Source organism: Mauremys mutica, chromosome 2, assembly GCF_020497125.1.
Source record: "Mauremys mutica isolate MM-2020 ecotype Southern chromosome 2, ASM2049712v1, whole genome shotgun sequence".
Lineage (NCBI taxonomy): Eukaryota > Metazoa > Chordata > Testudines > Geoemydidae > Mauremys > Mauremys mutica.
The window spans coordinates 241,457,658-241,480,658 of record NC_059073.1 but is presented as its reverse complement, the minus strand read 5'-3'; the positions used below and the strand labels follow the sequence as shown (position 1 = coordinate 241,480,658).

The window sequence follows — 23,001 nt, the reverse complement described above, 5'->3', positions numbered from 1 at the left end:
TGGCCAGGAACCACGGCCAATGGGAGCCGCAGGGGTGGTGTCTGCAGACAGGGCAGCGCACAGAGCCACCTGGCCACGGCTCCACATAAGAGATGGAAGGGAGTCATGACACTGCTTCCGGGAGCTGCTTGAGGTAAGCACTACCCGGAGCCTGCACCCCTGACCCCCTCCCGCACCCCAACCCCTTGCCCCAGCCCTGATCCCTCTCCTGCCCTTTGAACCCCTCGATCCCAGCCCAGAGCACCCTCCTGCACCCCCAACCCCTCATCCCCACTCCAGAGCCCACAGACCCAGCCAGAACCCCCTCCCCCCCACTCACGTCCCAACCCCCACCTGGAGCCCCTTCCCGCACCCCGAACTCCTCACTTCTGGCCCTACCCCAGACCCCGCACTCCCAGTCAGAGCACTCACCCCCTCCCACACCCCAACCCTCAATTTCGTGAGCAATCATGGCCCCCCCATACAATTTCAATGCCAAGATGTGGCCCTCAGGCCAAAAAGTTTGCCCACCCTGAGTTAGTATGTAATATTTGCTGGCTGACCAGTTCTCTATAGTTGGAAAGCTGAGGAACATAATGTTCTGGAATCCCTTCCTGCCACTGTTAGCATAGGCTCTTCAAACATATTGCTGCTTGAGCTGTTATTGTATAATAAACCAATTACATGGCGCATTCACTCGCTCTTCTCATGGTTTCATATCCCAGATAAATATCTTTTGTTTACTGTTTTGGGGTCTGGGACATGGATGAACTTGGTATAAATGAAAGCTAAGGAAGAGCTGCAGTGGAGTTTTAGAGGTCAGGAACAGTGTTTGACTGCACTACTCAATCTTCCTCACAGACACTTTGTTCCTGAATATAAATCCTGATTTTTAACGTTCCTATACCAAGCACTGAGCCTCTCTGGAGCAGTGGCTACTAACTGTGTTGCACTGGATATGGTTTTGCTATGTGGAAAATAAATGCTCTTTGGATATTAGGGGAGATTACAAAACTCATTTTCAATTGTGAACTAGGCAGGATTTAGAAACCTTAGAATCACATTGTCTCTGGTCCTCACACAGATGTACAGAGGGAAGACACAAGCAGCTGTCAACCTCTGGATTCATCTAGTTAGCTATCTACTGTAGTGTGGATATATTTTGTTGTTTTAGGCTCTGAGCACAACAGGGTAATGTTATTATAGAGCTAATTACACTAAAGTTTATATTCTACTCAAATTCTGAAACTTGGATAGTTCATGGGCTAATTTGGCTTTTTTTTCACACCAGTGTACATGTCAATGACACAGTATGATCATTAAAAGATTATGTGACCATATTAATGATTCTCAAAAAATAACATTTCCAAGAGCTTACTAGAAACTACACATTATCTTGTGGCTGATTACCCTGATTACCCTACCTCAATTTTCCAGGTTGCTCTTAATTACACGATTAGCAAAATTTTGGACAGTCACGCTGACACAAGTTAAATTCGCCTAATGAAAAACAGCATGCTGTCTTAGGCCTGGTCTACACTGGGGGGGATATATCAAACTCCGAGAAGTCGAACGCTACCCGCCGACCCGGGTGGGTAGTATAGACGTAGCCTTAGTAAGAATACACCTTGTTCTCAGCTTCAAATTCTAATACATTACCTGAGAGAGTGGCCACATGAAATATTTACCAATATATGAATGTTTCAGTGGAACCATGCAAATAAACAATCACTGTTTATATTAGTAATAATAAAAAATCTAATAAAGAAAGATTACTTACTTGATTAAGAATGTCTCGTTTCTGTAGTGCATGCAAAGAAAGAGAGAACACACATATTAATGCAGTATATATAGTAACACTCAGACTCTGTTTTTATAATAGGACTATTTTAGTTAAAAATTTAGTTTTGTAGATAAACAGGTTTGAAAGAGAACAAACACATTCCATTATTTTATGTTAGCATAGTTGTTAAAAATGTGTCTAGTCTTGATTAGTTAGACAGTGCAAGCATTTGATTTTAAACCATGCAATGATAGATATCCAAGGAAAAAAACAACGAAAATAATGTCTTGAAACTTTCATCATCAGCTCAGTGTACTCTGTGTAAGTTACCTGTTGTCAACAATGGATGTCAGCAACAAATGTTGCTGAACCAGTTCTGAGCAGTTTAACTGCAAGCGCAGAGAAGGATAGACTCTGGTGATGAAATGCTGCATTTCCTATCATTTGTACAATAAGTAAATCAAAACAGTGCTTTGGAAGAAGGGACTGTATTCACTTTTTCCATTTATTCACAAATGCTCAAAACTACTTCAGAGTAAAACTTACCACTCTCCACTTATCTATAAAAGATATGTTCTGGATATGAATTATATCAAATGCCCCAAAACCTAGTTAACACCGAATTAAGATTACTGGTGCCTCACGCTCTTCCAGAATGTTGAGTTCAGCTAATCTCAAATCTTTAAAAACCAGAAAATATAGAATTAAGGTACATGCTATTGAAACCTTAACTCTGCCCCCCTGCAGCTGGTAATTTCCAATGAAAAATATCTGCATACACTTGAGTATTGTGTTAAGTGTTGCTATATTGAATAGTGGAGTGATTAGCTGGAGAAGCTTGGAAGAACTGTAATTGTGATAGGAGGAGAGCTGGAGCACCCCTTCCTATTTGTTTATGATAAAGGAAAGACATGCTTATGTACCAATCAGAGATCCAAATATGCCTTACTGCAGCGCTGAGTTCTGTTGGTTGTGTCAGTAGCAGTGAGTAAGGGGTTTCTTGCCATGAAAATGACTGTCAGTGAGGCAGGATAGGAGAGTAGTCTGTGGGTTTAATGACGGGTAAGTAAAAATACAGTGCTAGACAGAATCCTGGGGATAAGGGCAAAAGGGTTATACAAAGGGATTTTTCTAATATCGGGGGTGTTCCTCTGGTGTAGGCTCAGTATTTGAGTACACAGCAAGTGTAGGTAGCTCCTGTTCAATGCACCTCACCTAAACATAAGTTTGCCTCACCAAAGAGAAGTTGTTAGATCTGTTTTACAGCGATCATGTGCCCTATTCCCCAAGTGTGCTGCACTAACTACAGGGGCAGAGGTTTTGTATGTGTTTTATGGCCATGCTGGGCCAGTGCTCAAAGGGAGGTAAGGACACATTTGTACGTACCTTAGCTTTGTATTTCCTAGTTTTCAGAAGTTTGTTTACATTACCTTCATGGGTGCTGGAAGGCCTGAAAGAGTGAGGGACCAAGCCCCCCATCCCCCAATGGCCTGACCCTCCCAGAGCCCCAGCCCCTCCCATCAGCTTCACCCTCCTGGAGCCCCTACCCCCTCCCGCCAGCACCCCGTACCAGAGCACCTGCCCTTCCCATCAGGTTCACCCTACTGGAGCCCCTGCTCCCTCCCACCAGCCTCATCTTCCCAGAGTCCCTGCTTCCCCCCCCCCACCCACACACACAGACAGACACACTCCTTACCTTACTCTCCCTGATGACCAGCCTGAAACCCTCGAGGGATGGGCCCTTCCTGCTTCCCAGACCCAGCAGGTCCCCAACACCAAGAGGAGCCTCTGTTGCAGTTTTATTAGCCAACAGATGAGGTCCCAACTGCCAGCATGTGGCTCATTGCAGACCAGGATTAGGGTTGCCAACTTTCTAATTGCACAAAACCAAACACCCTTGCCCCGCCCAGCCCCTTCTCTGAGGCCCCACCCTCACTCACTCCATCCCCCCTCCCTCCATCACTCGCTCTCTCCCACCCTCACTCACTTTCACCCGGCTGTGGCAGACAGTTGGTCTGCAGGAGGGGGTGACAGCTCCAGCAGGAGGTGCAGGCTCCAGGGTGGGGCCAGAAATGAGGGGTTCAGGATGTAGGATGGAGTTCAGGGCTGGAGCAGGAGTATGGGAGGGGATGAGGGCTCCGGCTGGGGGTGTGGGCTCTGGGGTGGGGCCAGGGATGAGGGGTTTGGGATGCAGGAGGGAGCTCCAGGTTGGGGCGGAGGGGTTTGGAGTTCAGGAGGGCGCTCAGGGCTGGGATAGGGGATTGGGATGCGGGAAGGGGTGAGGGCTTTAGTTCGGGGTGTGGACTCTGGGGTGGGGCCAGGGATGAGGTGTTTGAGGTGCAGGAGGGGGCTCAAGGTTGGGGCAGGGTGTTGGGTTGCAGACTCTGGCTGGGGCCATGGATGAGAGGCTTGGGGTGCAGGAGAGGGCTCAGGGCTGGGGGTTACGGTGCAGGCTCTGGGAGAGAGTTAGTGTGTGGGAGGAGTTTCCGACCTGGGGCAGGGCATTGAGGTGCAGGAGGGGGTTTGGCGTGTGGGGTCCAGCCGGGCAGCATTTACCTCAGGCGGCTCCCAGTCAGTGGTGCAGCAGGGCTAAGGCAGACTCCCTGCCTACCCTGACTCTGTGCAGCTCCTGGAAGCGGCCAGCATGTCCGGCTCCTAGGCGGAGGTGCAGTCAAGGTGCTCTGCGCACAGGCGCCACCTGCGCCTGCAGGCACCACCCCCACTCCAAGTACCACCCCCACAGCTCCCATTGGCCATGGCTCCCTGTCAATGGAAGCTGCAGAGCTGGTGCTTGGGGTGGGGGCAGCACACAGAGTCCCCTGGCCTCTGCACATAGGAGCCAGACAGGCCACCGCTTCTGGGAGCTGCGCAGAGCCAAGGCAAGCAAGGAGCCTGCCTTAGCCCCACTTCACTGCCGACCGGAATTTGAACGGCCCCGTCAGCAGTGCTGACCGGAGCCACCAGGGTCTCTTTTCAACTGGGCGTTGCAGTTGAAAACACGATGCCTGGCAACTCTAATCGGGACCCGGATGCTGGTCAACTGGATCATGTCATGATGCGCTCCCTCCCAGCCAGGTTTTAAAGAGGATTGGAGGGAAGGGGGGGCAGCAATGGCCCTTCAGGCACTGGAACTTTTATAGAACTGTAGGGGCCAATGCCAAAGCGCCGGAGGAGTTGTACTTAAATATCCTGCAGAAAGCACATATGTTTCTTTTGTTAGAAAGCAGAACGCATGGCCCTCCCACTTTTAAAAGTGGAGGGAGCCCCCTGACTGCCCCAGTTCCAGCACCAGTGATTACCTTTCCTTTTTTTATTTCCTACTTTTCAGAGATTTAAATTTAACTGACTTCAGCATTCTGGAAGGACACAGGACAGCACTGGGCAACCTTAACTCTGTATTAACAAAGATTTGGGGGATTTAATTTCCATGGCTTTTCAATAAGTAATTTATCAAAACCCCCACGTAACACTGACCAGCTCTCTTTCTCCCCTGCCACTGACTCTTTAGCAACAATTACCCTGGCCAGAGAATGCACTGGCTGCATGTTGGTCCCATCACTGCCTCTGCATCATTATATCTCAGATCTCTCTGCCTGTCTAGTACAGCCTGGTTTTTTCTTCTGAACTGTCCTCCCCAAGAAAAGGCAGGCATCAACATGAGACCCAGAGGCAGAGCAGAGAATGTGGGAACAAGCAGGGAGTGAGTGAGGATATTTTTTGGAGGGTGAACAGACATTGTGGGTGATGTGAGAGGAAGGATGGTCCAGGATAAGGACATGGGACTTAGGAGACCCAGGTTTAATTCTTTGCTCTGCGACAGACTCCCTGTGTGACCTCAGTCAAGTCAATTAGACACTCTGTATCTCAGTTTCCTATCTGTAAAAGTGGGGATGACAGCACCTCCCTACCTCATCTGGGTCTTGTAAGGGTAAACACATTAAAGATTGTGAGACGCTCAGATGCTATAGTAATAGGGCCATATTAGTACCTATCATTGTTTGATTGATGGATGTGGGGGATGAGAGAGACAGAGCTGAAGACCCCACAACATCCTCCACTGCACTGCTCTGACCCCTTCTTTCCACCTCACCCTCTTCTGCAGTTTCCACACCACCCCTCACCTACTCTGACTCATATAGTCCTACTAACTGCTGAGATATCACTACTCTACTACTACTGCCCCAGTCCCTCCAACATGCCCGTTATTCCAAGCCACCCCCATGCACACCTACTATGCCAAACCCCCTCATCTCCCGCCACACACACCAGCTGCTTTGAGTACCCCCTACACACACACACACACCCCAACTCCATCTTGCCACTTCATGCTACCAGGAGTGGCCACAGGGAGGTGGGAAAGTGGTGAATCTGTGAGGAGTGCATGTACCAGCTGAAGACAGAAAGGATCAGGAGAAGGGAGTTGCAGAGTCACTACCCCAGAAATCTGGGACAAGCATATGGGAAGAGACTCTACACATTCATCTGCAGCATAGAAGGCTTACGGTGTGTATACATTGCAATAAAACATCCGCAGCTGGCCCAGGTCAGCTGACTCAGGTTCCTGTGGCTATAAAATTGCAGGGTAGATGTTCGGGCTTGAGCTGGAGCCTGGGCTCTAGGACCCTGACAGCAGGGGAGGGTCTCAGTACATTACAATTTTATACCCAGCCTCAGCTGAGTCAGCTGATCTGGGCCAGCCACCAGTTTTTTATTGCAGAGTAAACATAACCTCAGAGAGATGAAGTGGCCATTTCATGTTAATGACATGTTCTCAGCTAAATGAGAACACCCCAGGGAGATCAATACAGCTTTAAACAATAGCTCTGAGACACGTGAACTGCTCTATTAATCTCAGTGGGTGTTCTTATTCCTCTCCCCAGTGACTGCACTGGTGAGCCCGTGCTATGCACCAAACATGCCCATTCGCAGCCCCTCACCTTAGTCTTAGCACTGGGTGCAAGTTCCAAGAATGCCTGTTCTCAGCTTCCCACACAGAGGGACTAGGCTCTCCAGACCCCAGCTCACATAGGGGGCAGAGAGGGGCCCCACCAGGGAATAGATACCCTTGTAAAGTAGCTTTACTAAGGTAAATGTCCCCAAAAGTATAAAATCCCCTTGACACAGGTGGATAGTAGCAACACACTTACCTATTGCTCTCACATTTCTAACAAAGGCAGGACCTCAGACTCACAGTTCATAGGTGCAGCTTAGGTTCAATGGCCACAGCACATCCCCTTGAGCCACACAATTCCTGAATCAGCCTGCCTTGAAACAGTCTTGTTACAACAGAACCCTGGTCTTGCTATACATAAACATTTCCTTGTCTTTGGCTCCATCTACTTTCTTAACTTAACCTTGACTATTTCTTCAATATAGCTCTTCTAAAAGGCCAGTGGGTGCCATGCACTAGCTGAGATAAATCCTGAATAACTGAGATGAGTTTTAGGGGCTCATCCCCTAATGAGTCTAAAAGGCTGCTCCAAACTATGCTGGCTGACAATGACTACGGTGAGATTGAAATGAGAGCTGGGAATCAATGGTCTTTACAGAAGCCTCAATCACATTCCATACACCAAAAGCAGGAAGAGGGAGTGATGTAGGAGCTGCTACAATCAGGTCCATGACACTGCAGGGTCCCCCCACCTACATTGGATAACCCTCGGATGGCCAAGTTCATTATCTCCATTGCTGCACTAACTTCCCAATCTGACCACTCTGCACAGGTTTATGTGACTCTACAAGGTGAAAGACAATGAAGAAACAAGACCCCATGATTTCAAAACTTAGTTTTGAACGTCAAAAAGATCATAATTGTACTGGAGCAATCTGATTATTAGAGTGGCATATAGTGAAGAATTGCACTAGAACAGCACTAGAGTGGAATACAGTGTTAAACCCACAGGACAAGGAAAAGTCTGGAACATGAGATTGTTTAGGCACTTTTATCTCCATAAATATAGCACACTACAAAGTTTCATAGCATAGCTCCAGGCATAAAAATAATGCAGATTCAAGATAATCAGTCACGGACAACTCATTGCTCTACATCAGTGGTTCTCAACCCGCTGGCCACTTGTGGCCCAATCAGCACACAGTTGCGACCCATGTGACATCCTCATGGCCATACAGGTAGTATATATATATTGTGTGCATGTGGCCCATAATGATAAATAGGTTGAGAACCACTGCTCCACAGATCCAGAGGTCAGGTAAAATTACTTCTTATTGTATTTTACCACCACAATTTAAAGTATCACACAAGATCTCAAAGTTCAAAGGGCTTTAGCTGGTTTACTTGCCAATGTTTAATATATACAATACAAAATAATATATGGGAATTGATTAACAACACAAAGTTTACTTAGTACAAGTGCTCTCATATTATGAATTCCATATAAGTCTCAGAAAAATGTGCCAAGGAGGAAAATAATATTGAGCTAATTAGCTATTTTAATATACATTATATGGATGTGCTAAAGAGCATTATCTGGCTTTATTCCATAGGTTTAAATAGAAAAATACTCTTAAAGATAAACAGAAATGCTTTTTCTTAAATATATATTTATTTTAAATACTCATTAAGAACCCATATCCATACATGTGAACTTCCTACAAGAATTGAGGACAACACCAAAAGCAGCATGAATTTTGCAGCTCCCTGTTCAGCTAAGGATTCCCTACATATCACTAAAAAAAGTTAATATTTAAAAAAAGTTTATGAAAACCAGTCAAGGTCCTACTTCTTAAGGCCTGCATTTTAAGGCCTGAATGGACCAATGTGATCATCTAGTCCAATTTCCTGCACAGCACAGCCCATAGATTTTCACCCAATAATTCCTGCATGAAGCCAAGTAACTTGTGGTTAAACTTGAGTAAACACCACCTTAATTATCCTACGCTGATTGCAATAAGAACTGGTAACATCAGAGTGCCCCTACTCCTCCTTAACAATAATGGGCATTATATCTGTTTCTGCCATAACTCCAAATCAGAATTCATATTCAAGGCCCTGTATGTAGCTTGTGTAGCAGCACTGATACAGGAAATGATTGCTGCTGGTTGACAGCCATCACTCTGGACACACTGAGCTACCTCTCCTTATTGGTCTAGCTGCACTACCGCAATTACAGAACCTAACAATGCATTGGAGAATTTCCTATTATTACTCTCAGACAATTTGCAATTCAGGCAAATATTCTTCACTCCCAAAATAATGATACAACAAGGTGTTTGCGTCCTTATGTGGCTAGGATTAAGGTTGCATGTGAAGCAGCACCACAAATAAGCATTGCCTGATTTTGAATTTGGTGTTTTGAAGTCCCACATCTCAGAAGGATATATATATGGTGCAGAAGGCATTGTTCTGTGGCAGCATCTTAACTTCATCTCAAAGATTTTTGTAAGTGATTATTTTTTAAAGAAAAGAGCAACTATAACTTTGTTTACACAAATAAATTACTCATCGGAATAAACATGAATGTTCTCTGGCTTTTTAATGATGAACTAGATCACTTCTTGAGGTCCCTTCCAGACCTACATTTCTATGATTCTATGAAATGATCATATTAATAGATCCTTTTAATTAAATAAATCTTTTTTTTTAGTTCTTCAGTGTATATTTTACTTTCAAAAGAATAAAGCATCACTCCAAGCAGCAAATTTGTATATAATTATCTATTTATAAATGCTGATTCTGCCATGTCATTTTTTAAAAACATTTTGTTATATTAATCACATTTTTAAACCACTGAATAAAAAAGAAGAATTACCCCTTCAGGATTATATTTTGCTAGCACACCATTACCATGGAATTCTTCCAGAACATCCTTAATTTTCTTGGTGGAGTCTAGAATAAAATAGAAAAAATAACAAGACATTGATTTATACGGTATGAACTGTAGTCAATAAAAGTCTTATTTGTTTCAGATTGGGTTTGTGCTGGTGAGAATATAGTCTCTTTTCAAAGTGCATGCGTAATCTCCTCTAGGAGTATGGGAATTACCAGCGCAGTAAGTAGAGAACATATTGTACCCTCCAATTTAATAAAAACGACAACAAAAACATCTGAAAAATTGTATACTGTGTGACCTAATCTTTGACAGTGGTTGAATAACACATTTCAGAAAATGCTGTTTGCATCAGCGACTTTAAGTCATTTTTGCACTCTCCTGATCCTGTGCCGGCTGTGAATCAGGCTAGTCCTCCTAAGTGTAAGTTAGATGCTTTCAGGCATAAGTCACAATGGACACAAGGGTCATGAAAGCAGCCAGGACACACCAGAATGCAGGGAAGACCAGGGCAATGCCCATTCTCCGCAACCATGCCCTCTATACCAGCCACAGGGAAGGGCGTAGAAGCCATTGCACCAACTCTATACCACTCAAGTATTCTCTTACTGTGGCCAGTTTTGCAAGCGTTAGAGTTATTTTACCCCAGCAGAGTGGTGCAAAGCAACACTACCGCAGCAGACGTATGGCTCTTTAACTTTTCTATTTTCTCCCCACCGCCCCCTGTTATAAATGTTAAACTGAAATAGAATGATTTTAAGCACTCCACCTGCAGGAATTCTCTGTAGGTATTGACTCACAACTGGTAAATAATTTTCAACTGACATTCTGACTGCTCACTATTAATACAAAAATTTCAATAGCTATTCACTGTGCAAATCCCTGGACTCGGATTCTTTCAAAACACGCCATTCACTTACATGTGAGCATTTCACATTATTTGAAACAGCTAACAGAAACTAACAACTCAGTCATGTCTTAAATAGCTTTCAGTAGGCACTTTTCGTTACAAATAGCAGACGTAGCTCTGTGCATTTTTTTAAGTTATAATCAGCAAAATACAATACTGTGGTAGCTTTTGAGAGTTAAAAGAAATTTACCATCTGCAAACTGACGTAAAAAAAAGAAAATGCATCTTTAAATCAATAAATAGACCTGAAAAGGGAAATATGGCACCAAGGAAGAATGTATGTAATAAAAAAAAAAGTCTTAGTTGTAATACATTAAAAACTGAGGGGAAACAATTTCAGAGCAGTTCAAGCACTGTAAGAACTAATGCTTTCACAGTTCCATTATAATGAAAGCTCCGGACAATATAGCTCTGACGGTCTTTAGCCCACACAAGCCTCTCCAGCATGACAATATTGCGATCCATTAGAAAAGACTCCTCAGCCCCCTAAGAGCCCAACAATGAACCCCCTTGGCAGACATAATCTTTGTATTGAGGGATAGACGAATAAGACACTATAACGAGAGAAACTGTTGCTAATTGCTGTCTTGTTGCATGAACTAAGGTGTGTGGATGCCCCACAATCTGAAATGCACCAAACAAGTTCACTTCATTTTCCAGACAAAAAAAAATCTTTGTAATAAGGAAAACAGTACTGTATAATGTGAATTATACACTATGTTAAGAACACCGGTACAAGGCAAAATTAGCCCAATTTGTATTATTAAACATTAATGTGATTGCAATGCCCAGAGGAGGCCTGACTCAGTATTAGGGCCCCACTGTGCTAAGTGCTATATAAACTCATATTCCATGCACAGAAGCACTTCAGGTTCTAAGGCCCTGATCCTACAAAGATTTAGTCATGTGAGGAATTGCACGGGGGAAGCACTCAGTTGGATGAGATCTTTCCTTTTGGGCCGCATTCGGAGCTTGCTGATGGACAATTTCTCCTCTTTTACTGGACCCCTCACACTTGGAGAATCTCTCAAGGATCTATTCTACTCACCATCCTACTGAATAACCATATGAACACACCTGCACTATATCCTAATCATTTCCCATGCTGATAGCAAAGTCATCCAACTATCTGAGAGCCTGACTGAGATCAGCAAGTGTACGAAAGGTGGATGGCTGAAACTAAATCCGAGGAACACAAAGTTGATGTTGGTGGGAAGACAGCTAAGTAGAATAGACAAATATAAAAATTCCCCCTTTCTGGGGCAGAAGCTACCCCCAAATAAAAGCCTCACCTTTCTGAAGTGCTATAAGGTTGAGTCAAGGCTTTCTATCAGAAATGGCCATACCTCTTCCTTCTTTTGTTATCCCAGCTGTATTTTTAGTCATCTTTAAACAAACATTATATACACATATAACTTTAAATTATACAAACAGTATTACCAACAAGTTGGATATATTTCTTATAACTTCAGAAAATTTTTAATTCTGCTCCCAGCAGTGATGCTTAAAATAAAATTAAAAAAAAAAATCTCAAGTAGAACTAAGATGGGGAAAGTTTCAGCAATAGTATCTCTAACCCTTCCCTTTATGCATGCCAGCTGGACCCTGTGGTCTAACGACACACTTCTCCCATACTCTGCATGTCACTGAAAAGGAGGGATGTGGGTCTAAGTTCTGCCTGGGTTGCCCCAGCTCCCCAGGAGTCTTTTAAATTCTGGACAGGTAGTATATTCATCATAGGAACAATGTGATACATCTCCCAACAACTGAGGCATGGTCATTTATCATTTCCCTTTGTTTATAGTCTTTCAAGCAATTTTCAATCCATAGGACAGTATTAATATCCAAGCCAACTTGAAATAATTTTTTAAAATGTCATGAGACAATATATCAGCTTTTTTTAAAAATCCAAATATATTACATCTACTGCCTGCCCTTCATTCACTAGGTCTATCAGAAAAGAAATCAAGTTCTCCTTTCACAGTTTTGGTAACATAAACCAATACTGGGAGCATGTTCAGCCCAGCTTGCTTTAATAGGTTTCCGTAAAAGGACTTGTATTGTAAGATCATTTCAAAGCTTCGTTACTACATGAAGATCACATGTAACGAAACACCTTCTCAACTATACTGATAATTAAAATAGCTAATGAGTAAATGCTTCCTGGGAAAACTAAACAAATTGCAAAGTATGATGTGGATCCGGCATAATACAAAAAGGAAACAAAGTGATTAATCGTCCAATGAATAATTATTATCCTTCTTTGTGAGGAAACCATTCTAACAAGTAATTGCCCTGGAAACACTGCTTCTACAAGCAGGACTATGTATTGATCCAAAGTAGGCAATTTCAACTTGTGTGTTTTTCTTTGGGGATAGGTAGGGTGACCATACAGCCCATTTTGACTGGGACTGTCCCTTTTTTTAAGCTCTGTCCTGACCTTTTGTGTGTGGTGGGTTTTTTTTGTGCAGGGGGGAGAGCGACAAAAGTGATGATCAGTTGGCAAGAGCAAATGGGACAAATGCCCACATTTGCCCAAAAGTTCCATAGAGGAATGTGCAGGAGGGGCAAATAGCGATGCCAGTTCTGTGGGGGATGAGGGGGAAATCAGACCTCCGGCGAGCAGCAACAGCCATGCAGGGGAGGGGGCAGACAGGGCTCTGAGCAATTCCAGACCCATGCAGGGGGCAGGCTGGGCTCAGATGAGAGCCCTGCGTGAGGGAATTGTGGGGCAGGAGGTAGGCCAGGTATTACCTTAAATCAGTATTTAGATACACATACCCTAGTCGAAATGGTTACAACACATAACAAAAGCTGGGGTACAAGAATCATCCAATGTGATTATTATACAACAGTGCAGAGCAGATAGGATTAGCTTTGATTTGGTGGATTTAGTAGGCTAAAGGTTGGAAATGACAAAAATATCATAATACAGCTAGTACATAAGGTTGCAATCTGAATTATGAGCAAGGTGAACAGTTTAGAAAAGTTGAATCAGATGTGAGGGAGCTACTTTTGTCTTTCAGTTAATTTGGAGAAGAGAGAGACACTTTTTAGATCTGGGGTGGGCAAACTACAGCCTGCGAGTCATTTTAAACCAGCCCATAAACTCCTGCTGGGGAGTGGGGTCTGGGGCTTGCCCCGCTCCGGCACTCCAGTTGGGGAGCAGGATTGGGGGTGCACCACACGGCTTCCGGAAGCTGCGGCATGGCCCCGCTCCAGCGTTCCAGCTGGGGCGCACCACATGGATCCTGGAAGCCACGGCATAGCCCCACTCCAGCGCTCCAGCCAGGGGATACCACATGGCTCCTGGAAGCCGTGGCATGGCCCCTCTCCAGCTCGGGCACAGAGCCGGGGACCACACCACACAGCTCCCGGAAGCAGCTGCATGGCTCCGATCCAGTGCTCCAGCCGGGGCGCAGAGTCGGGGGCCACATCACACAGCTGTCAGAAGCCATGGCACAGTTCCCTTCCGGCGCTCCAGCTGGGGCACAGGATCGAGGGCTGCTCCATGCAGCCCCTGGAAACTGTGGCATGGCCCCGCTCTGGCTCCTACACACTCCAATGGCCCCACTCCAATGGCTCCCTGTGACGCTCCAATGGGAGCTGCAGGGGCGGTGCCCACGGGCGGGGCGGGGCCCACGGGCGGGGCAGCGTGGAGAGCCGCCTGACTGCGCTGCCACATAGGAGCTGGCGAAGGGACATGCCGCTGCTTCCGAGAGCTGCTTGAGATAAGTGCTGCCCGGAGCCTGCACCCCTGAGCCTCTCCGCACCCCACCAACTCCTGCCCGACCCCTCATTCCTCTCCCGCCCTCCAAACCCGTCGATCCCAGCCCGGAGCACCCTCCTGCACCCCAAATACCTCATCTCCAGCCCCACCCCAGAGTCCCCCCTCTCCCCAGCCAGAGCCCTCACACTTCCCCCTCTCCCCCCGGCACCCCAACCCCAATTTTGTGAGCATTCATGGCCCGCCATGCAATTTCTATTTCCAGATGCGGCCCTCGGTCCAAAAAGTTTGCCCACCCCTGTTTTAGATACAGACGGTCACAGAGAAAGCACATATACATATAATGTATAAACACTATCAAGAAAAGTATGATATGCAGAAAAGTAATGAAAGGAGCACAATACTTAGTAATTAGAATAGACAAAGGTAAACCATGCATCCGACAAAGTGGGTATTCACCCACAAAAGCTCATGCTCCAATACGTCTGTTAGTCTATAAGGTGCAACAGGACTCTTTGCTGCTTTTACAGATCCAGACTAACACGGCTACCCCTCTGACAAAGGTAAACCAGTAGCAGTTACCATCCACACACAAAAATGGAAATGAGGCTAGTTTGGAGTGTAAAGAATTAAAGCAGGGGTGGCCAAACTTACTGACCCTCAAGACGCATACGATAATCTTCAGAAGTTCGAAAGCCACGGGGTGCACCTGCCGGGGCTCAAGGCTTCAGCTCCACAGGGCGTGCCTGCCAGGACTCGGGGCTTCTGCCCCGTGGGGCGTGCCTGCTGGGGCTTCAGCCCCACTCCTGCTGAAGCCCCAAGCCTCAACACATGTGCCCTGAGCCCTGGCGCCTCCCCATAGGGCTAAAGTCCTGAGACCCCCTTCATCACAGGGCATAAGCCCCTACCCCCCACTACCCTGCCACAGGGCAGAACCTCCATCTACCAGATTGGGCGGTGTGGGGGAACGGGGGCGGGGAGGGCTTCACAAGCTGCACTTTAAATGCAAAAGAGCCACATGCAGCTCATGAGCTGCGGTTCAGCCACACCTGAATTAAAGAATTAGGCAACTCTGGGCTGGTCTACACTGCCACTTAAATCGATGTAACTTAGGTCGCTCAGGGGTTAAAAAAGACACTCCTCTGAGCAATGTAAGTTACATAGACGTAAACTCTGTCCACACTGACACTATGTCATCAGGAGATGCTTTCCCGCCGACATAGCTTCCGCCTCTCACGGAGGTGGAGTAATTATGCCAACGGGACAATGTTCTCCTGCCTGCATAGCACATCTTCACCAGATGTGCTGCAGCTGCGCCAATGTAGTGCTCTAGTGTAGACTTGCCCTTTGTAGTTAGAAAAATATGATAATTAAAGTTAGCATAAAAGTATTCTAAAATTTATAACACCCCCCCCCCAAAAAATGATTGAAGTGAGACTCTGAAGTTAAAAGGTAACTCTTCTCACTCACCCACTGAAATATTACAATGGGGCGAGATTTAGGGTACGTCTTCACTACCCGCCGTATCGGCGGGTAGCAATCGATTTCTCAGGGATCGATATATCGCGTCTCATCTAGACGCGATATATCGATCCCCAAACGCGCTCCTGTCGACTCCGGAACTCCACCAACCCGAACGGTGGTAGCGGAGTCGACATGCGGAGCCGCGGACATGGATCCCACGCCGTGAGGACGGTAGGTAATTCGATATAAGATACTTCGACTTCAGCTACGTTATTCACATAGCTGAAGTTGCGTATCTTAGATCGATTTTCCCCCGTAGTGTAGACCAGCCCCTAGACATGCTTCTCTCTTGGCAGGTAATTCACACATGCAAAAGCACCATAGCTGTAGAGGGTAAGTGTGTAAGATACAGGGCACAGCAAAACAGTAATTTAATGGAGTTAAAGTTAGGAATTTAGTTGAAGCAAATCAAACCAAAAAATAACCAATGATTTTTCCCAGTTTGAACACAATTAGTTTAGATTTAGTTATGTACTTAACAAATCATGGATTTTAAGGATAGCTCTTTTAAGCAGTAAGCCAAATAATTTAGTAAGTCAAGTGAAGGGAGTTTAGCACTATACACAAGATGTAAACAATAATTCTGACAGATACAAGTGAAAACCTGTAGTTTAAATCAGTATTAAATCAGTTTTAGTCAGAGGTGAAAGTAAAGTGGTACGGGCCAGTACAGCGTACCGGTAAAAAGTGGCCGCCTGTCCCAGCCCATACCGCTGACTTTAAAGTGCAGCAGCAGTGCTTTAATGTCCCTGCCCCTTTTGCCCCCCGCCCCAGGCCGCTGATGGCGGGGGGGTTGAGGGAGGCAAAAGGAGTAGCTACCCTAGGCCCAGCGATTTAAATCACCGCTGGCAGGCTGGCTGGGGGACGCTGACCCCCCAGCCCTGCCCCTTCCACCTGAGGCCCCGCCCCTTCAGGGGGGGGAACAAAGCTGCCCCCTCTCCCATACCAGTAAGAGAGAAATTTTACTTTCACCCCTGGTTTTAGTTACAATGTTGTCAGATTCAAATGCTATAAAAAAATTAGTCCAGTTACATTTTTAGGAGAATTTCCCCCAATTTAAAACAATTTTAAGGCTCTATTTCTTTCCTACTTCTAGCATAATTTTTCTTGGTGTCAGGATCAGGATATCTTTACAGTATCTATGGACGATATTAAGTTTATTAATTCAAAGATTCAGAAGAATGGCCTGAATTTAGGAGCAAGAATCTAAACCACAAGGGAATGCAGGATTCTAGAAAGGCAGTATTTACACTTTCCCAGGCCAAATTCTGCCTTCCTTCAAAGCACAGAAATTCCCTATGGAATCATATCAGTAAGTACTGACTTAACTCTTTCATTTAGATCAAAGTGGGATTTATTTCATGCTTCCTTCTGTTGTCTGGGGAGTCTTCAGGTGTGGTGAGGATCTCTTTCTTGATGTCTTTGATTTTCAGGAAAGCACTTTCTTTCCTAAGGCTGCTTATATTGGGTATTTTGGCCCTCTAAGGATATGTCTACACTACAATTACGCACCTGGCCTATGCCAGCTGACTTGGCTACTGGGGCTTGGGATAAAGGCACTGCTTAATTATGGTGTAGAGACCCTCCCACCTCACACGGTCCTAAAGCCCAGACTCCAGACGAAGCCCAAACATCTTCACTGCAGTTAAAACAGCCCCTTAGCCCAAAACCCGCAAGCCTGAGTCAGCTGGCATGGGCCAGCCTTGGTTTTTTAATTGCAGTTAGACATACTGTAAGATTCCAAAACCTGGGTTCTAGCCAGTAAAGGACTTCAGTTATAAGGAACTCTTTCTTGGGAGAACAAAATCACTGAACACTGCTGACAAGAATAGGGGGTCTCTTCCTGAGTCAGGATCAGAATGTCTTAGTGTTTGGAACAGGGGCTGCTAACAGGGAGTTTCGCAAGGGAGTTCTCCAGGTGAAGGAGGAGCTAATACAGCATCTGGGGGGTAAGTGACTGTCTGTAGTGTGTGTTTGTTTGTGTTTGGGGGTTACTTGCTGTGTGCTGAGTTTGTGTTTGTCAGTCTGTTTGTTTATTTGTTTGTTTGAGGGACCGTGTGCTCTGGCTGGCAGTTGGAGGCAGGTTTGAAAGCTCGAAGCCTCTGGTAATTGGCTGAGCCTTAATCAGTGGGCGGGGCATTCACTTAGGCCAGGGCTTTATAAAGCCGCGCACAAGCGACCAGGGGCTGCTAACAGGGAGTTTCGCAAGGGAGTTTAGAAGGGGAGTGGGAAGGGAGCGGGAGTCCCTCGCCGGCCGTAACCCCTTCCCTGTGGCCACCCCCTAAAACCGGTAAACCAAACCACATTCCAAAACTCCTTTCTGTAAACCACCCTTCCACTAACTAGGAGACAATGCAGGCAGAAGCCCAGCAGCAGAGTGGGGGCTATCCAGTTTATTGCGCTGAGTGTTGCATGTATGATTACCTGCCCTGTGGGCGGGTGGCGTATGTGTGCAGTCGGTGCAAGGAGCTCCTGGCCCTCAGAGACCATGTACGGACTTTGGAGGCCAGGGTGGCAGAACTGGAGGTGCTAAGAGAGGCAGAGAGGTATGCTGATGAGGCTTTCCGGGACACTGTAGAATTGTCCCACCTCCGCTCAGACAGCTCCTGTGCTGTTGAGGAGGAAGAACGGCCCAGGGAAGCAGAGCAGTCGATGGGAGCAGAGGGAAACCTTCCCGTAGTTGGGACCCTCCTTCCAGATGGTGCTGGGGTTGCCTCTCGCACTGAGGTTGCCTCTCCGGGGGAGGGAACTCCAGTTTCTAGGAAAAGGCAGGTGTTAGTAATGGGAGATTCGATTATTAGAAATGTAGATAGCTGGGTCTGTGATGACCGGGAGAACCGTATGGTGACTTGCCTGCCTGGTGCGAAGGTTGTGGATCTCTCGAGGCATCTAGATAGACTTATGTGTAGTGCTGGGGAGGAGCCGGTGGTCGTGGTACATGTAGATACCAATGACATAGGGAAGGGTAGGAGAGATGTCCTGGAAGCCAAATTTAGGCTGCTAGGGAAGAGACTGAAATCCAGGACCTCTATGGTGGCATTCTCAGAAATGCTCCCAGTTCCACGCGCAGGGCCAGGTAGGCAGGCAGAGCTTCAGAGTCTCAATGCGTGGATGAGACGATGGTGTAGAGAGGAGGGGTTCACGTTCATTAGGAACTGGGGAAACTTCTGGGATGGGAGGAGCCTATACAGGAGAGATGGGCTCCACCTAAACCAAAGTGGAACCAGACTGGTGGCACTAAACATTAAAAAGGTTGTAGAGCAGTTTTTAAACTAGGAGATGGGGGAAAGCCGACTGCTGCAGAGGAGCGTGTGGATCGGACACAGACTTCTCTTAGGGGAGAGTCTGATGATAGAGAATCTCCAGGTTATAGTCAGGAGCAGAGGACTGAAAAGTATAATGTAAGGGCCAGATCAGATGATAAACAGTCACATAAAAAAGAATCTGGCACATCAGAAAAAGGCAGGCTAATAAACAGGGACAAGTTTTTAAAGTGCTTGTACACAAATGCCAGAAGTCTAAATAATAAGATGGGTGAACTAGAGTGCCTTGTGATAAAGGAGGATATAGGTATAATAGGCATCACAGAAACCTGGTGGACTGAGAGCAATCAATGGGACACAATCATTCCGGGGTACAAAATATATCGGAAGGACAGAACAGGTTGTGCAGGGGGAGGAGTGGCACTATATGTGAAAGAAAGTGTAGATTCAAATGAAGTAAAAATCTTAAGCGAATCCACATGTTCCATACAGTCTCTATGGATAGAAATTTCATGCTCTAGTAAAAATATAACATTAGGGATCTATTATCGACCACCTGACCAGGACAGTAATAGTGATGATGAAATGCTAAGGGAAATTAGAGAGGCTATCAAAATTAAGAACCCAATAATAGTGGGGGATTTCAATTATCCCCATATTGACTGGGAACATTTCACTTCAGGACGAAATGCAGAGATAAAATTTCTCGATACTTTAAATGACTGCTTCATGGAGCAGCTGGTACGGGAACCCACAAGGGGAGAGGCAACTCTAGATTTAATCCTGAGTGGAGCGCATGAGCTGGTCCAAGAGGTAACTATAGCAGGACTGCTTGGAAATAGTGACCATAATACAATAGCATTCAACATCCCTGTGGTGGGAAGAACACCTCAACTGCCCAACACTGTGGCATTTAATTTCAAAAGGGGGAACTATACAAAAATGAGGGGGTTAGTTAGACAAAAGTTAAAAGGTACAGTGACTAAAGTGAAATCCCTGCAAGTTGCATGGGCCCTTTTTAAAGACGCCATAATAGAGGCCCAACTTCAATATATACCCCAAATTAAGAAAAACAGTAAAAGAACTAAAAAAGAGCCACCGTGGCTTAACAACCATGTAAAAGAAGCAGTGAGAGATAAAAAGACTTCCTTTAAAAAGTGGAAGTCAAATCCTAGTGAGGCAATAGAAAGGAGCACAGACACTGCCAACTTAAGTGCAAGAGTGTAATAAGAAAAGCCAAAGAGGAGTTTGAAGAACAGCTAGCCAAAAACTCCAAAGGTAATAACAAAATGTTTTTTAAGTACATCAGAAGCAGGAAGCCTGCTAAACAACCAGTGGGGCCCCTTGATGATCAAAATACAAAAGGAGCACTTAAAGACGATAAAGTCATTGCGGAGAAACTAAATGGATTCTTTGCTTCAGTCTTCACGGCTAAGGATGTTAGGGAGATTCCCAAACCTGAGCTGGCTTTTGTAGGTGACAAATCTGAGCAACTGTCACAGATTGAAGTGTCACTAGAGGAGGTTTTGGAATTAATTGATAAATTCAACATTAACAAGTCACCAGGACCAGATGGCATTCATCCAAGAGTTCTGAAAGAACTCAAATGTGAAGTTGCGGAACTATTAACTAAGGTTTGTAACCTGTCCTTTAAATCGGCTTTGGTACCCAATGACTGGAAGTTAGCTAATGTAACGCCAATATTTAAAAAGGGCTCTAGGGGTGATCCCGGCAATTACAGACCGGTAAGTCTAACGTCGGTACTGGGCAAATTAGTTGAAACAATAGTAAAGAATAAAATTATCAGACACATAGAAAAACAAACTCTTGAGCAATAGTCAACATGGTTTCTGTAAAGGGAAATCGTGTCTTACTAATCTATTAGAGTTCTTTGAAGGGGTCAACAAACATGTGGACAAGGGGGATCCGGTGGACATAGTGTATTTAGATTTCCAGAAAGCCTTTGACAAGGTCCCTCACCAAAGGCTCTTACGTAAATTAAGCTGTCATGGGATAAAAGGGAAGGGCCTTTCATGGACTGAGAACTGGTTAAAGGACAGGGAACAAAGGGTAGGAATTAATGGTAAATTCTCAGAATGGAGAGGGGTAACTAGTGGTGTTCCCCAAGGGTCAGTCCTCGGACCATCCTATTCAATTTATTCATAAATGATCTGGAGAAAGGGGTAAACAGTGAGTTGGCAAAGTTTGCAGATGATACTAAACTACTCAAGATAGTTAAGACCAAAGCAGATTGTGAAGAACTTCAAAAAGATCTCACAAAACTAAGTGATTGGGCAACAAAATGGCAAATGAAATTTAATGTGGATAAATGTAAAGTAATGCACATTGGAAAAAATAACCCCAACTATACATACAACATGATGGGGGCTAATTTAGCTACAACGAGTCAGGAAAAAGATATTGGCGTCGTCGTGGATAGTTCTCTGAAGATGTCCACGCAGTGTGCAGAGGCGGTCAAAAAAGCAAACAGGATGTTAGGAATCATTAAAAAGGGGATAGAGAATAAGACAGAGAATATATTATTGCCCTTATATAAATCCATGGTACGCCCATATCTCGAATACTGTGTACAGATGTGGTCTCCTCACCTCAAAAAAGATATTCTAGCACTAGAAAAGGTTCAGAAAAGGGCAACTAAAATGATTAGGGGTTTAGAGAGGGTCCCATACGAGGAAAGATTAAAGAGGCTAGGACTCTTCAACTTGGAAAAGAGAAGACTAAGGGGGGACATGATAGAGGTATATAAAATCATGAGTGATGTTGAGAAAGTGGATAAGGAAAAGTTATTTACTTATTCCCATAATACAAGAACTAGGGGTCACCAAATGAAATTAATAGGCAGCAGGTTTAAAACAAATAAAAGGAAGTTCTTCTTCACGCAGCGCACAGTCAACTTGTGGAACTCCTTACCTGAGGAGGTTGTGAAGGCTAGGACTATAACGATGTTTAAAAGGGGACTGGATAAATTCATGGTGGCTAAGTCCATAAATGGCTATTAGCCAGATGGGTAAGAATGGTGTCCCTAGCCTCTGTTCGTCAGAGGATGGAGATGGATGGCAGGAGAGAGATCACTTGATCATTGCCTGTTAGGTTCACTCCCTCTGGGGCACCTGGCATTGGCCACTGTCGGTAGACAGATACTGGGCTAGATGGACCTTTGGTCTGAGCCGGTACAGCCTTTCTTATGTTCTTATGAACCTCTGTACCTGTAGATAGAGGATTTCTTAGATGAAAAGAGAATTCTTCTGCAATGGAGAGAGAAACAACAAACTGGGATTTTGAACCATATTTATATAGTTATTTACCCATTTAGTTGTATTGAAGGGCCCTTTTACATTTTGGGGAGGTATTTCTTTTTATTGCAGATGGTTATCCAACCTCTGAACAAGTCCAAGAGTCATGGCAAGTTTCCTGCCCAACCAGCAGATGGCATTCAAACTCCAAAAAAGTCCATCTTTCCAAGGATTTCCATCCTCCTTAATTTCTTCTTTGGCATTGTTAATTAAAATATACAATAACAGAATTGTTCAAAAAAGTCTTTTGGCTCAATTTTCTGCCTTGGTTATGTTTGGATTCAAGAATATATAATTCAAGTGTGAACTGTTTCATTGTATCATTACCTTATAACTTTTAAGTAAAAGAATATCACAATTGCATATTCAGGGTCCAAAATCAGACCCTTTGGACACCACACTTATGATAATGTTCCTTCTATGGAAGAGAATACACAGAAAGATTGATGACACATATACTTATAGTCAAGAGAACACTAAGCAGGAAACATTCAGTATTATTTATTTTGAACTGCCTAAATAAATAAAACTCAAATGGGATAATGTGCAGATGGAACCAAAATTCTGTCCACTCCCTATATTTTTTCACCCAACTGCTCAAACAAGGGATCTAGGAGCTCTATGACACCCCCTCCCCCCCCCCCCACACACACTGGACAGGAAAGTATGGCACACTGGCCCAGGGAAGTACTCTAAGGACATCACATGACTTTT

The 23,001-nt window shown here is 45.0% G+C and overlaps 1 protein-coding gene across 1 annotated transcript in view; it reads right to left on the bottom strand.

Annotated features, from left to right (window-relative positions):
• DGKB (diacylglycerol kinase beta) overlaps nucleotides 1-23,001 on the bottom strand; it is a 534,249-nt gene that overhangs the window by 415,115 nt on the left and 96,133 nt on the right. The window contains exons 3-4 of the mRNA XM_045008243.1: nucleotides 9,532-9,608; nucleotides 1,760-1,780 (exon numbers count right to left, since the gene is read on the bottom strand). Of these exons, the coding sequence (XP_044864178.1) occupies nucleotides 1,760-1,780; nucleotides 9,532-9,608 (98 nt within the window). The remainder of the gene's footprint in view (nucleotides 1-1,759; nucleotides 1,781-9,531; nucleotides 9,609-23,001) is intronic.